The sequence below is a fragment of the Coturnix japonica genome, chromosome 1, assembly GCF_001577835.2.
Source record: "Coturnix japonica isolate 7356 chromosome 1, Coturnix japonica 2.1, whole genome shotgun sequence".
NCBI lineage: Eukaryota > Metazoa > Chordata > Aves > Galliformes > Phasianidae > Coturnix > Coturnix japonica.
The window spans coordinates 59,878,516-59,893,805 of record NC_029516.1 but is presented as its reverse complement, the minus strand read 5'-3'; the positions used below and the strand labels follow the sequence as shown (position 1 = coordinate 59,893,805).

The 15,290-nt window shown below is 39.0% G+C and overlaps 1 protein-coding gene across 7 annotated transcripts in view; it reads left to right on the top strand.

Moving 5' to 3' along the window:
- LOC107316629 (solute carrier organic anion transporter family member 1A2-like) overlaps positions 1 to 15,290 on the top strand; it is a 50,315-nt gene that overhangs the window by 26,757 nt on the left and 8,268 nt on the right. For 2 of the 7 annotated variants that reach the window (XR_001556491.2, XR_001556492.2), the window contains exons 1-7: positions 4,608 to 6,627; positions 7,694 to 7,835; positions 9,678 to 9,810; positions 10,888 to 10,994; positions 13,703 to 13,849; positions 14,137 to 14,235; positions 14,718 to 14,951. Coding sequence is in view for 5 of the 7 variants with exons in the window: in XM_015868393.2 (XP_015723879.1) it covers positions 6,457 to 6,627; positions 7,694 to 7,835; positions 9,678 to 9,810; positions 10,888 to 10,994; positions 13,703 to 13,849; positions 14,137 to 14,235; positions 14,718 to 14,951 (1,033 nt within the window). In the remaining 2 variants the exon portion in view is untranslated. Of the gene's footprint in view, positions 1 to 158; positions 718 to 4,607; positions 6,628 to 7,693; positions 7,836 to 9,664; positions 9,811 to 10,887; positions 10,995 to 13,702; positions 13,850 to 14,136; positions 14,236 to 14,717; positions 14,952 to 15,290 lie in introns of those variants that run through there. The other 5 variants (XM_015868378.2, XM_015868369.2, XM_015868393.2 and 2 more) reach the window with 5 other exon arrangements.

Below are 15,290 nucleotides of genomic sequence, written 5' to 3'. Positions count from 1 at the left end.
CTAGCAGCACCCAGCGTGCAGCACTGCCCCAGCGGTGTGTGACCACGGGCAGCTTTTGTACCTCTCTTCTGCACAGTGCACTGACATCACCCAACTACTGTCCTAAAAGCAAGGGTGACCCTTGTGAATATTGCAGTGCCTAGTTATTAGGATCTTTGCTTCCTTTCAGAACTGACAACACCTAAGTTATTCAGTACATAGTCAACATTAAATACTTCAAAAACTGATCCAGGACGTTATACTAAGAAGAAACACAAAAGACCTGCATCTGGAGACACTGGGAAGAGTGATATTATGCCACTATGCTTCAGAGACAGGTGCCTTATGCCACATGGAAAGAGATACACTCTCTTCCAAACGATTCCAAGAAAACAAAACATAGCCAGTGATTATGCCTGTGCTGCTTCCCATCTAATAACTCAGCCTAAACAGACTCCCCAAATGTGAGAAACTCAGACTGACTTCTGTCTTTCAGCCTGACCTCTTGCCATCCTTTGCTTGGACATTGCCTCATCCTGTAAACGTACATAGATCTATACACTCTTTTAGCCTGTGACTTTTGTATCTGTGTGAGTACTCAGAAATGAACATCTGGAACTGCCAAAAGAAAAAAATCTGCAATTAATTATACTTGGGTTAATTTTTAACTCTTCAGAATAAAAGCCAAAGTTTAAGAGTGCAGTATCTGTCATTTCTTCTGAAAATCTTCTCCAAACTGTAAGTACATGATTGTTTTGCCCCAAGAATCTTTTCCTTCCCTTTGTTTCAACCCAACATTGTTGTATTTACATTTGGGAAACAGTTTGAACTGTGCTTAGTGAAACATTTTAAAGAACTTTTTGCAACTACTAAGATAAATTAGTTAAAAGCTCTGAGAGCTACTCTGTTTGCTCTCTGCTAATAATTAGTTACCTCATTATTTTTAATCTGACTTGTAAATGAGATGTGAACTTATCTGTTTACCCAAATGACTAAGATGAATTAAATGAATGATGTGTTTTACACTGAAAATAAGATGGTCCACTGGGACTTGGGGAAGGCAGCTGGCGGAATATTGCTTCCAAGACTTTGAAATCCACATGTATCCTTTTTTTATCCCCTCCTTTTTATTTGTTAATTAAGGTGAAATGTTGTTTAAAACTGTAACATGGTTATGGATTTAGTGTAGTGCAAATAGGTCTAAATTCCCACCTCTCACCTATAGCCTGTCCGTTGTCAGCCACACGGCCTATGCCTACTCTGATCCACACAAGATGTATGCTTTTTTATTTTAGGTTAAATTATATCCAATGTCATTCTGCTGGAAATATCCAGATAATTTATCAGGATGGTATCTCTGATAAAGCAGATTTTATTTGCAATTGCAATGGCGGGCCTCCTGCAAGCAGGAGAGCACACAGAAAACAGCGTTACATCTTTCATGCCCTATTACTCGATGCTTATCTCTTTCTCTCCTGGTTCCTCATTGTCTGAGTACTTTAGGTTCAGAATCTTCCTGACTCTCAGCTAAACATACAGATACTGAATAAGCATAAATTTTTGCTAGCTAAGCATATATTTCTAATTAGTTAACTTCTCACATTTGCTCATTCAACACTTGGTCATTATTTCTGGACATCTGCTCATCCTTGCCTAGAGATAAGCTTGGAAGGAGGTTAGAGGGGAGCGTCTTGATGCCTGCCTGTTCCATCCCAGCCTACCCACAGAGCAAGGCTACGCAGCCTTGTGTAAAGGCCCTGACTTCTGTGATGTTTGTTAAGTCTGTTTTACTTTTGCTGAGGGTCTTTTATCCAAACAGAATAGCCGTACAATGTGCTTTCTAGTCCATAATACTATATGTATACTATTTGGAACATTTAAAAACTTTTGCAGTTTTGCAAGCAAGAACTAATCGCATAATTCAGCATCTATATTTTCTAAAATATGCTACAAATATATATATATGGTATTTCTATTTTTTCGCATCAGCTATTTCTAAAGACAAGTTACAAAATACAAATACATTGTGCTCTACTTCTTCAGATCAGTTCCCCCTTTTCAATATCTAATGCAGAAACAACATTAAATTCCCATGCTTCATACATTTAGTTTATAACTGCAGCCTGTAGTGAAACCATCTGCATCGTGCTCTTTAGCTCTTCATGCACTTTTCAAAGTTGCTTTCTTCTGCAAGTGGGCTATCTAATTTCTGATGGTCTTTCTGGTTGCTTGTGATGAGAGAAAGGAAATTCATTTCTGTAGTGGAAGTGGCTGGAAGAGTTGTGATGTTACTGACAACTAATTTCTTAGCCTGCATAAATGTATTCCAAATTCAGTGCAGAAGATGAAGGAATAAGATCTTGTAAAAGGGATTTTATTGACCTCTTCCCTGAAAATTCAGTGGATATTATGAGTAGGATTTGGGTGCAGGTTTTTATGTTATAGCTGGTAGGTGAATTGGAACCTGAGGGGCAAACATTTGGATAAATACAGTCTCACCCGGCCCATGCAGACTTCCTAAGTGGAATGTTACTAAATTTAGTCCCTGTGTGAATATCCTTGCAGCGTAAACTTTCTCTCGTCTTGCTATTGGCTGAAGAAATGTTGGTGGACGCTCACTGAAGGAGATAATTTCCTTACAACTGTGATGACTCTAGAGTTGTGTTCAGGGCTGGCCTGGGCAGCTAAGGTTATTACTTGAGATCATTCCTCTACAAATATCTGAGGTGACATAATGCATCACTGGTGCTCAGAGAGGCACTCTTCTCTTCACCCTTTCCTACTTTGCTTTCATCCTCATGTTCTCCTCTTTTCTCAAGTTCTTTGTTCTACTTTCTTGCTTTTTTTCTGACACCTGTTCAACCACTCAGTAGTTCAAATCAGTTCACTACATGGAAAACAGTTTTTTTTTTGTGTCCATTGAGTTCTGCCTATTTAACAAGTTAGAGGTTTGCAGAGGACCTGGGAAGTGAAAAATAAGCAATGGGAGTGCACGGCAGAGAGATGGGAGACAGGATAGAAAACACTACTGGCTCCTCTTTAGTCACAGAAACTGCAGTGTGAGTTGTAAAGTGGTTTTAAACTGTGGTGTAAAAGCACCACAGTAAATGCAATGTAATGATTTACACATTTGCATCTATATGATGTAGAATCTTGGACTGTGTTGCCTTCAGTTCTGTTTGACCAAATGTGATAAAAAATATTTTCAAGCTGGGGAAAGCAACCTCAGGAACACAACTGGTATTCATAATTCTGTCTATTTTGTTATTCAGTTCACACACTTAATAATCTTCCCAGTCAAACAGAAATCAAAATTATTTTTATTTTTTTTCTGTAGTAATTCATGCTTTGAAGGGTGGTGAAAGCAATCACTGCTGTTATGTCTTCAGTAATTGAATGAGAGGCAGTGTGATGTTTCCGATGACCCAAGTGAAGGAAATAACTTCACTTTAGCACCAGAAGAAAAATCTGTACAGCTAGTTGATGTGTCCCATAAGCACTAGTGAAATGCAGGGACTGGTACAACAAGCAACATAATCCTACTGCCAACTCTGAGGAGCAGAAGAGGACAGATATAGGGACTGCATTCTTTGTCTGCTGCTCATCTTTTGACATATCACATGTACTACAGTCTAAATAAAGGACATTAAGAAAAGGCATAAAAAATTTATATGGGATATAAACTCCTATGCAAAATTTCTGAGAAAATGCAAAGCTGTATAAGCGTATTTTGCTGTAAAATCATTAAATCATTAAGTTTGGAAAAAACCTCTAAGATCATTTAGTCAACCCGCAGCCACCATGACCAATAAACCACATCCCTCAATGCCACATCTGCCCTTTTCTTGAACACTTTCAGTGCTCAACTTCTCTTTCTGAGAATAACTTTTTAAAATATCTGAACAGAGCCTCCTCTGGTGCAACTTAAGGCCATTACCTCTCTTCCTATCACTAGTTACCTGGGAGAACCCCACCTTACTACAACCTCCCTTTAGGAAGTTTTAGAGAATAATAAGGTCTCTCCTTAGCCTCCTCCAGACTGAAAAATCCCAGTTAACAAGACTCACACTCCAGACCCTTTACCATCTTCATTGCCCTTCTCTGGACACGCTCCAGGGCCTCAGTGTCTTTCTTGTAGTGATGGGACCCAAAAGTGAACACAGTACTCAAAATGTGGCTTCACCAGTGCTGAGTATAGATGAGCTATCCCCTCCCTGCTCCTGCTGGCAGCACTGTTTCTGATACAAGCCAGAATGCCGTTGGCCTTCTTGGCCACCTGGGTACACTGCTGGCTCTTGTTCAGCTGGCTGTTGACTAATACCCCAGGCACTCTGCCCGAAACCTATAGTGCTGCATGGGACCAAAGTGCGGGACCCAACACTTGGTGTTGTTGAAGCACTTTCCACTGGCCTCAGCCCATGGATTCAGACTGTCCATATAGCTCTGTTGGGCTTGATCAACACTTCTTCCCAGCTTGGTGTCATTTGCAAATGTACTGAGAGTGCACTCGATTCCCTTCTCCAGGTCATCAATAAAGATTTTAAACAGGGCCAACCCCAATACTGACCCCTGGGGATCACCACTCATAATTGGTTGCCAGCTGGATTTAACTCCATTCACCACCACTCTCTGGGCCCAGCCCTCCAGCCAGTTCTTTACCCAGCAAAGAGTGTACCTGTCCAAGACATGGACTGCCAGCCTCCCCAGGAGAATACTGTAGAAGACAGGTTACAGAGGCTTTCCTGAAGTCTAGGTGGAGTACATCCACAGCCTTTCCCTCTCTCGCTAGGCAGTCACCTGGTCATAGAAGGAAATGAAGTTGGTCAAGCAGGACCAGCCATTCATGGATCTGTATGGGCTAGGCCTTATTTCCTGATTGTTCTACAAACATTTTGATACTGATGACTGAACACAGCAGGAGCACACACCCTTAAACAAAGCAGAAATACAAACTATAAAACAGAATCAATTGCCTAAGTTGCTGATCAACTACACTTAATTTTAAATTAAGTATTTCCAGGAACAGTACAATAATGTGTTAGTCTTTTAAAGACTGGAAATGTAAGGGTGGCTATGGAAGGAGTTCATGCCCATGAATTTGCAAGAATCAAGTTAATGAAGAAATACATTTGAGAGGATTAACATTGTTGTAGAAATTAGTGTGTGAAGAGATTGGTTGAGAGCATGTGGTGCTGAAGAATGTGAAAGGGCAATTGAGTTCTACTGGCAGACTTGTCAAGGACAGCTTGATTCCTAGCCATGAAGTGGAACATGCTGAGAAGAGAAGGTGATGCAAGGTAGAAGTTTGAAAGTGTATCTAAGAGGAAACAGGGGAAATGAGCATCTGTCTGTCCCAACTGTAAGGTAGGGCTCTGAATTGCTCTGGTTTTCTTCAGCTTACATCATCAGGCAGTAGGGAACTGTACTGAATAACTGGAGTTATTTTAAGAGTTTAATAAACTCTTTCTGGTAGTTCTTAGGATCCTTTGACTGATTTTCTTTATGTTTAACTCCCCATGGTAAGCAGCAGATGTGGAGGGGCTTTTAGAGGCTAGTATATTTCAAGTCCCTGGAGTATATTGTTCCTTCTTTAAATAAAGTTTTGGGAAATATGTAAAATGTGTAAGAAAGCACATGGCTTAGCAGTACAAGTAGCTCTACCCGTCAACCTAAGGTGGAGATGACTAAATGTAGGCAGGGAGGAATGTTTTTGCATAACTTGGGGTTTTTGTTGTGGTTGTTCTTTGTTTTTTTCTTGTGTGTGTGCGTGTGTAGTTTTCTGTTGTTCTACTTCTGCCTTTAATGCCAAGAGACTAGGCTCCAGTTCACTTTCTATTGAAATTAATGAACTTACATTGGTGCCAGTGGAAGAGCTGATGCCTCAACAGAAATTGCGGAGCAGAACTAAATGTCCTTTGTATGGCTAGCAAGGACAGGGGTAGCACTAAAGACCACAGAAGACAGGTACGTGGCAGCCGGTCACACAAATGTTCAGAGTATTGCCTCCCAGTGTTCAATCCAAATGCTCGTGATTAAGACTGAAAAGCAGTATTACAGACAATTACAAACTACTTTGCCTTCAGAAGGTCTCTTTTCTCTATTCTTTACTTTCTGGTTGGCCTGTGGCCATTTTTCACCATTTTTATACAGTTTCATGCATCTGTCTCATTGATCTTCTCATACCTTTCCTTCAGGTGTCATCTCACCATACTTCTAATTCATCCCTACCTGCTGTGTGACAATGCTGAAACTATAGTATATCATTGACCATCTGATGTGAAATAGTTAGCTGTTATGTTAATTATTTTAGGTCAGGTTTTCACAATTAGAAAATGTACATGCATGTGCTTATAGGTTCTGTTGGAATCCACTGTTATACTGGTTTGCAATTATTTAAGGAGGCTGATCAAATATCAAGTATCTCAGGAAAAATCCTATACTTATTGATTGATTTATTTTTGCAAATGCAGGACAAAAATGGTTGTGGGTTTTTGTTGTTTGTTGTTGTTGTTTTCTTTTGTCTTTTTCAACACTACAAAGGTATCAGTAGGACAGATTCAGACATCAGGATTGACTCAGAAAGTCAACATGAAAGAAACTCGGAAACCACGTGCAGACGACAAATTCTGTGGCATTTCCAGGCTTAAGGTACAGAAATATTTTAGCAGTTTTGTATGAGCAGAGCCACATCTACTTGCAGTCATTCAGCAGGAGTTAAAATCTAGAATAAATGAATGGCCTGTTTCTTTCCTTATTGTTAATGCTTTGAACACTGAGGTTGAGTGAACTTGTAACCAAACATGTTGCTTTTTATGTCCCTGAACTCTGTGATGTGTTAGAGATATGCTTGATTGCTTCTTTGAATTTCCACCTCTGAACTTGTGTGATCCCTCTAGTCTGGCACAATTACCGTATGTTTATAAACTTGTGAAATGAACCAATTGTGGCATGGAAGTAAAAATGTAACCCCAGACTATTCAAGCTGTCCAGAAGCACTATAAAGAATTACAAAGTAGCATGATTTAAGAGGAATTCAAAGCCCAAATATTTTACCCATGATTTTTAGCTATTGTAGTAGATGTATTTAAAAATACTATTAATTTTATTTTCTAAATAATGTTTATTAATAACCCTAAAATTTAAAGCACTTGAATGATGCAGTGCGTGTATATATATATGTATGTATTTTTTTTCTCATTGTCACTTACTACAAGATTCTTGTCAGAAAGGACACTCTTTACTGCTAATGTTTGAAATTGGCTCATGACCTCTACTGATAAGACAAAAGAGCTACCCAATCCAGTAATTCTATCAAAGGCAAGGATCTTAAGTCTGCAAGAATCCTATAAACTGCTGAGATAAGCAGAGTGTCAAGAACTTTGCACCCAGAACTGGAGGTTTTATTCCCTCAGGCTGCAGGTGTTCCACAGCCCTGCAGATGGAAATCTTGCATCAGGGTCTGGCTGGGTGAGGCTGTGCTGTGCCTGACTTGGCTGGGCAAGTGGGGCTTAAGGTTTCTGGAGATAGTCTTGGTAACTGGGAGCAAATGAGAAACAAAGTATGCCCTCATTGTTTGTGTTATATTCCTCAATGAGTAGATCAGAAAATATTCAATTGTTTTACTTATCTGCACATATCTGGTGGGAAAACAACCATGTAAATTCCTAAATATATAATTTTGAATTCTTCATACAATCTACTCTTCCCTTCCTAGTTATTTCTGCTGGCGCTGGCATTTGCATTTATTGGTAAAACGATGACTGGTGCTTACTTGAACAGCATGTACACACAGATAGAGAAGCAATTCAATATTCCAGCATCTTTAGTGGGGATCATTAATGGAAGCTTTGAAATTGGTAATTACTCATTTTAATATTTATTTTTCTTTGCAAATATAAAATGTTGGCTTACTATGTATTAGTGACTCTCATGTCCATCAGCAATCTGTCAGTGGATGTTTGAGACAGCATAGTGACCAACTCTCTTCTACTGTCTGTGTTAATACTTACACACTGAGTATTTTGGAAAATAACAGGACAACTTATATGAGGATGTTTAGGATGAGCAGTTGGTTTAGCTAACTTATCTCACACTATGACAGAGCAACTAACAAACTATAACTATTTAATAAACTTTATAGTAAATAAATAACAAAACACAATGATTGCACAGACCCAGTTTGGATGTAAGTTCATATTAGCATTTTTACAGTTCTTTCAATCAGCGACCTCAAAGTTAGTTGGCATGGATTGTTTCCTTACTCAGACTCAATAGTATTGTAATTTTTCACACCCATGCAACTGCAAATAAGGTTTCTACTGTTAGCACTCTTCAAACCTGTCATTGAGCTTTACTGCACAGTGAAAGGCTTAAGTCTTGCCATTGCCACAAAAGCCAAACAAAAGACTTAAGAGTTTCAGACCCAGCTCAGTGGAGATAGTCAAAGTATGTTTTATGCTCTTAAAATTGGAGTCTGGATCTTTATGATCCCTAACTCAGCTGAGGAAATGACCAGCACAGGCTCGTACATGCTGTGAGTAAGAGACACAAGGCCCTTTTCAGCATATTCAAGTAGGAGAAACTGTTTGTGATACCATTGCTGCTGCCTGCAAAGAAGTCTTATGGGGCAACTCAGTGTTATGACAGAGACTGAATACCCAGAATATATTCTTGCTTTTGATAAGAAGGAGAGTTTAAGAAATATTAAATGGCTGAGATTATATAAAATTATATAAATAAAATATAATATAAAATAAAATATTTTACATATAACATTATATAAAATATGATTGATGAAGTAAAAACATTACGATTTTAAATAGATCATCTTTTCATATATACTTTTCTATAGCAAGTTGCAGTGTTCTTATTTCCAGAGATGTAAAGTAACTATGAATCATCATATTAATGTTTAAAATGATTAAGGATATGCGTATGTGCCAGGCATGAAGTATTTATTAGGACTGTGCAAGTGCAGGCATAAGATCTTATTAGGAATGTTCAAATACATGTATTCAAGTTCCATTCAAGCTACTGGTTCAGTGCATTCAGTCTAGCAATCATGCATAAAAAAGGATGCTATTTTCTTTCAGAACATTATGCTCACCAGTCAGAGATACGGTTTAGTTGTTTTGACAAAAAGATCACAGAACTAGAAGTTAAACAGTTAGTGAATTTTTACTGTTGCAGGATTTAATTTATGGTGTGAGACGTCAGACATCTCTTAGTTGCACTGTGAAAGTAGAGAAGGAGACATTCCATTCTTTTAATCACATATGAATTTTTAAATGGCACTAGTTACAGAATATTTTTATTCCTCTTAAACTATTATTAAAATTAATAGGAGAGCAACTTCCCAAAGCAGCTCTTATTTTGCAGTCCTGGGCCTAATCACTACGTAAAGTTGTGATAAACTTCTCAACTGGTGTGGCCAAAAACCTCCTCTTCCACCATAATACCTTTTCTGTTCTGCCTCCTATTCTCAAGTTCTTCTCATGTGATGTAAGTTTTCCAGAAGAATATCACAGATAGAAGGGTATTACTGCACCATTTAGCCAGTTCCCTGTCTAGTTACTGTATTTATAGGTCAAGAGAAGTAGTGGATGGTGAGCTAGCAATATATAGTGAGAATTGCTCTTGGACTTTAAAAGGTAAGAGAGTGCCTTTGTTTGTAAATGTGAACCAGGTTCTTTTTGCAGGTAACCTGCTGCTGATAGCATTTGTGAGTTACTTTGGAGGAAAGTTTCACAGACCCAAATTAATTGCTTTGGGCTGCACAGTTTTTGCATTTGGCTGTCTTTTGACATCATTTCCTCATTTCCTAATTGGAAGGTGAGTATTTTGGTGTATAGGGCTCATGGGACAAGGCTTTGTTAGCAGAGGGAGGGCTGCAGAGTGGCCTCTGTGAGAACATAACAGGAGCTGTCCCATCTCAGACAGTTCCAGTGGCTCCAAAAGGGACCTGCTGCTGCCAGAGGAATGAATACCAAATGAAGCCAATTTGCCCATGCAACCATGGAGCAGCCCAAGGTGAAGCAGTGGATGAGGCCTGAAGGAGCTGCAGCCCATGGAGAGCCCTGCAGGAGCAGCCCTGGGCTGGAGCTGCCACATTTGGTTAAATCACAACAGCTTCTTGTGATCCTGACATACTTTAACATGCAACTCCTCCCACTGGAATGTGATTGCTGAATGAGTGAGGAATTGCTGAGCATGTGTGACAAAACAGTTGCAGAGCGACTTCTTTAATTGTTTTGCTTATGAGATGGCTTCAAAAGTCAGCCATCATTCCTGAGGACTGTCACCACTCTGCTAGGCACCTTGCCTTGTCTTGACTTGCTCTGCCTTGCCTTCTTGTGCTACCACTCGCATGGACTTTCCGAATTAAATTAAATTAAATTTAATTTAATATTTTTATTCCTTGGCTTAACAAGATAATCATTTAGGCTTGTCTAATTTCGAATCAATGAGATTTATTTTTGAGAAAAGAAGGTCCTTTACTCTTGTTACACCTAATGTGGTATGGCTCTGACAGCCCTGGTGGCACCCTCTGCTTAGGGTGTAAACTGGAATATAACATAGGGGGAAAAGGGGAAAAGATGATGTGAGGGATTTCATTAAGGTATTTCACCATCTTCTACTGAAACATTTGTAACACAGTTATGCCAGAGACCAGTAACTAGGTAACTGTCCAGATCAAGCACTTTATTAGTTTTTTGATACAGTTCTTTTGTTCCTTGTGTGATTTGTTATAAATTCTGAGTTCATTTTTGAAGTGGATTTCCTATTTATATGGATTTTCCTATAGCTATAGCTGAATGGTGCTCTTTCAGGTAGCTTCATGAAACACATTTATGAGGCTCCTCTTGTATTTGTTCTCAATCTTTACATGTTCTACTTTGATTCAAACAGGTATCATATTGAAAGCAGCGTTGTACCACAGGAGAATTCTTCAGTTGTTTCTCTGTGCCATGTTAACCAAAGCATGTTCTCTTTACGTACAGAGGAACCATCAACAGGTATGACTCTTCCTATGCCTACTACAACTTCTCCCTCAGTTTTTATTAGCTCACTTTTATTTCTTTATTTTCGAGATCCTAATTTTGATCAGTACTTTCTGCAGGCTTAAAAACTAGTGCTCAGGAGATTTCCTAGCCTTGTTCTCTCTTAGCCTGTGACTCCACAGCTGTAGCTCCTGTTCATGCAGTTTCCACAGCATCCAAACAGCTTGGTTAATATACTTATTGTTTCACTTCATGGAAATATAACATAAGATTATTCTCAGAAATGTTCCTTTTTTAAAACTTGAAATACTATGACACTGTAAAGAGCTGGAAAGCTATTCATTGGACAGTGGATAGAAGGAACTAGGTTCTTTTTCTTTACTGTACCACACAAGATATAAAGTAATTAAAAATAAAGATAGAACAAAAAAAGGAGCTCCTAAATCTTTTTAAAGAAAATAATATAAACTAGACTGAAACTTACCTGGGTGACTGAAACATGCATGTACACTGGCAGTTGCTAGTCAGTGCTCAGCTGAACATGAGACAGCAGTGTGCCCAGGTGACCAAGACTACAACAACCTGAAGGAGGTTATAGGGAGGTAGGGTTTGGTCTGTTCTTCTATGTAACTACTGATAGGATGAAAGGTAAAAGCCTTAAGTTGCACCAGGGGAGGCTCTGTTTGGATATCAGCAAGAGCCTATTCTCAAAAAGCTAGATCAGGCACTGGAACAGGCTGTCCAGGAAGGTGCTGGAGTCACTGTTCCTGGAGGTGTTCAAGAAAGGGGTACATATCGCACTGAGGAACGTGATTTAGTGGCTAATATTGGTGGTAGGTGGATGGTTGGACTGGATGATACTAAAGGTCATTTCCAACCTGAATGATTCTATAATTCTATGATTCTAAGGGAGACTGTTGAAAGCTTGGTCTCTACTGCATCGCTTAATTATGACATAAACTTGAAGCAAGTTGAAAAACCTTTATTTGGAATATTGTAGAAAAATCTGAAAAGGAATGCATTCTTACTGAAATCAGTTCAAGCTATTTATTATATTTTTAATTAAAAAAGATGAAACAAAGTGTTTTATTTCCAGTATCTGAAACATGTTCCATATGAGATCTCAGCAACTTGAGCATAGTAAATTGATACATGCTATGAACTGGCAGGAAAACATTTTAAATAAAGCTTTTTTCTAGATGAAAAATATAGGTATAAGTGTGTCCGTGTTGCTGTTTAATTTCATATGAAAACACATAGCTTAATATTAGTGTGAGATAAAAATAGCAGTTTTACCTAGCAAATATAAATCATTTTTGCCATTCCAAGGATTTGCTTTCATATTGCAGGGCTGGAGACCTGCCTCTCTCTAAGGCAGGTTGGCATTAATCTTGAAACAGAAAAGGATGCTGGAAAGACCTTAATGACACCAAATTGGCTGGGAGTGTGGATCTGCCTGGCGGTAGCGAGGCCCTACAGAGGGATCTGGATGGGCTGGAGAGCTGGGCTGAAGCCAATGGGATGAGGTTTAGCAAGACCAAATGCTGAGTCCTGTACTTTGGCCACAACAACCCCAGGCAGAGCTATAGGCTTGGAGCAGAGTGGCTGGAGAACTGTGTTGAGGAAACGGACCTGGTGGTACTGATTGATGCTCGGCTGAACATGAGCCAACAGTGTGCCCAGGTGGCCAAGAAGGCCAACGGCATCCTGTCCTGCATCAAAAACAGTGTTACTAGCAGGAACAGGGAGGTGATTGTCCCCCTGTACTCGGCATTGGTGCAGCCGCACCTCGAGTACTGTGTTCAGTTTTGGGCCCCTCACTGCAAGAAAGACATTGAGGCTCTGGAACACGTTCAGAGGAGGGCTATGAAGCTGGTGAGGGGTTTGGAGCACAGGCCTTATGAGGAGCAGCTTGAGGGAGCTGGGATTGTTCAGCCTGGAGAAGAGGAGGCTCAGGGGAGACCTTATTGCTCTCTATAACTTCCTGAAGGGAGGTTGTAGTGAGCTTGGGGTCAGCCTTTTCTCTCATGTAGACAGTGACAGAACTAGAGGGAATGGTTCCAAGCTGCAGCAGGGGAGATTCAGGCTGGACATTAGGAAGTATTACTTCTCGGAAAGGGTAGTCAGGCATTGGAATGCACTGCCCAGGGAGTTGGTGGAGTCACCGACCATGGAGGTGTTCAAGAAACATTTGGATGTTGTGTTGGGGGATATGATTTAACTGGGAAGTATTGGTGATGGTTGGACTGGATGATCTTCTAGGTCTTTTCCAACCTTGATAATTCTGTGATTCTGTGATTCTGTGATCTGTGAGACAAGATAAATTTATCCCTACATCACACTTGTTCAGGAGTAATTTTTTATTCAGTTGTCAGGAAAATAGCAGCTTCGATGAGGCAGATGAGTACAGGAAGAGTCTTAGTTTATGCAGTGATTGGATTGACAGGTGTTTAGACAAGATATAGCATGGAGACAGAAGGGATCTGAACTCTACTCCAGCAAGTGCAATAACCTCTTTCTATTCTGGAGCCTTTTGAGTATAGCAACTATTTATATCCATATAGAATATATGATCTATAAATAGGGTATATGTATAATATTGATATACTAATCACAGTTTTAACTGTTAGTCTACTTTTTAAGTGTTAGTCTGTTTGTCTACATCTCTAGAATGTAGCTGGTGGAATCAAAGCATTAATTCTGGCTTCTTATTCTATTCTCAGAGTGTGAAAAGGAGCCTGGGTCCTTGCTGTGGATATTTGTGATGCTTGGAAACTTAATACGAGGAATGGGTGAAACTCCTGTTGTTCCTTTAGGCATTTCATATTTGGAGGATTTTGCCAAAACAGAAAATTCACCTTTCTACCAGGGTAAACCTCTCCTATCATGCTAATTCCTCTTCCCCAAACAAACTTGGAAATAAACAAAGGTGAAGAAGAGAGAAGAAAGACATTACCTCATTTAAACAATGAAGTTTGGATTAAATTGAAATGAAACAGTAGTAGTGTAGAATTTGTAATTTAACTATTTGTTGAAAGAATGTCATTTTAAGCTCTAAGTGTTTATTCAGTAAAGCTACTCTAAGCATCTAGAATTATATCAACAAAATATTTATGGTTGTGTTTTGATTTTGTATGTTTTCTCCTTTTGTATTCAGGTTGTCTACATACTGCAACAGTAATTGGCCCCTTTCTTGGTTTCTTGCTGGCATCATTCTGTGCAAAACTGTTTGTTGATCTGGATTCTGTAGATGCAGGTGATGGATTAGTATGTGAAATCTTACATTGAATATATAAAATGTTTTATGTAAATCAGTTGGCATAATGCTCTATCAACCAGCAAGATGAAGTGCTGAATGAACTTCAAATATGAAGTGTGTTCATTTAATTTGCTGGTATTTCTTTTAGAATGGGAAAAGCCAATATGGTATTCAATCCAATAAAAGACCTGAGTTCACACATACATGAATGAATCTGCATATAAATTGATGTATGATTGCATCGTCATAGAAAAAGGCTAAAAATAATTTAGCACAAATGGTTGAAATGATGAAATTTGCTAGACAATTAAGAAGAAGACTGGGAATTATTTGTTCTCTTTTATCAGCTTCAGTTTAAACGTTTAAAGTGCTTTTAATAAATTACATCAGAGCCAATCAGAAAAACAAAGAATGAAAGTAAAATTATTTATAAATTGACTGAGATACCATTGCCTTTTTTGTTGTTGTTTCTTTTTTAGGGGAGCTAACTATAACACCTACTGATGTCCGCTGGGTTGGAGCATGGTGGCTGGGCATTTTGATTTGTGCCTTAGTGAATTTTCTTGCAGGACTACCTTTTTGGTTTTTGCCCAGGTCACTTTTGAAGGAAGGGGAAACCAATGAATCTGAGGAGACCTGTAAAAAGGAAGGAGTACTATTAAAAGAAAATGAACAAAAGGAAACTAAACAGACCATGTATGAAATTGCTAAAGGCAGGTTATACCATGTTTTATTATTGTCTTACTTTTGTCCTTAGGGTGTGAACAATATGCATTTTTAAAAATACCAATATGTCCAAGGTACGAAGTACATGCTATGATTTTCTACTCTCTGTAGTACAAAGAATTTGAGCAAGCATTTAGAATGTCTCTTCACAGAGGCAGAAGGCTTCATTGATGCAGGATCTGAATTCACCCCTTTCTCCCTGCAGCATGAATATAGATCTGTAGCTTTTCTTCCTGCTGGGATTAATGCACTGAAATCTGGTTGTGAATACTGCACCTTGGTGAGCTTTGAATCAGCTGCAGATATTAGATGCTTGTAATGCACAT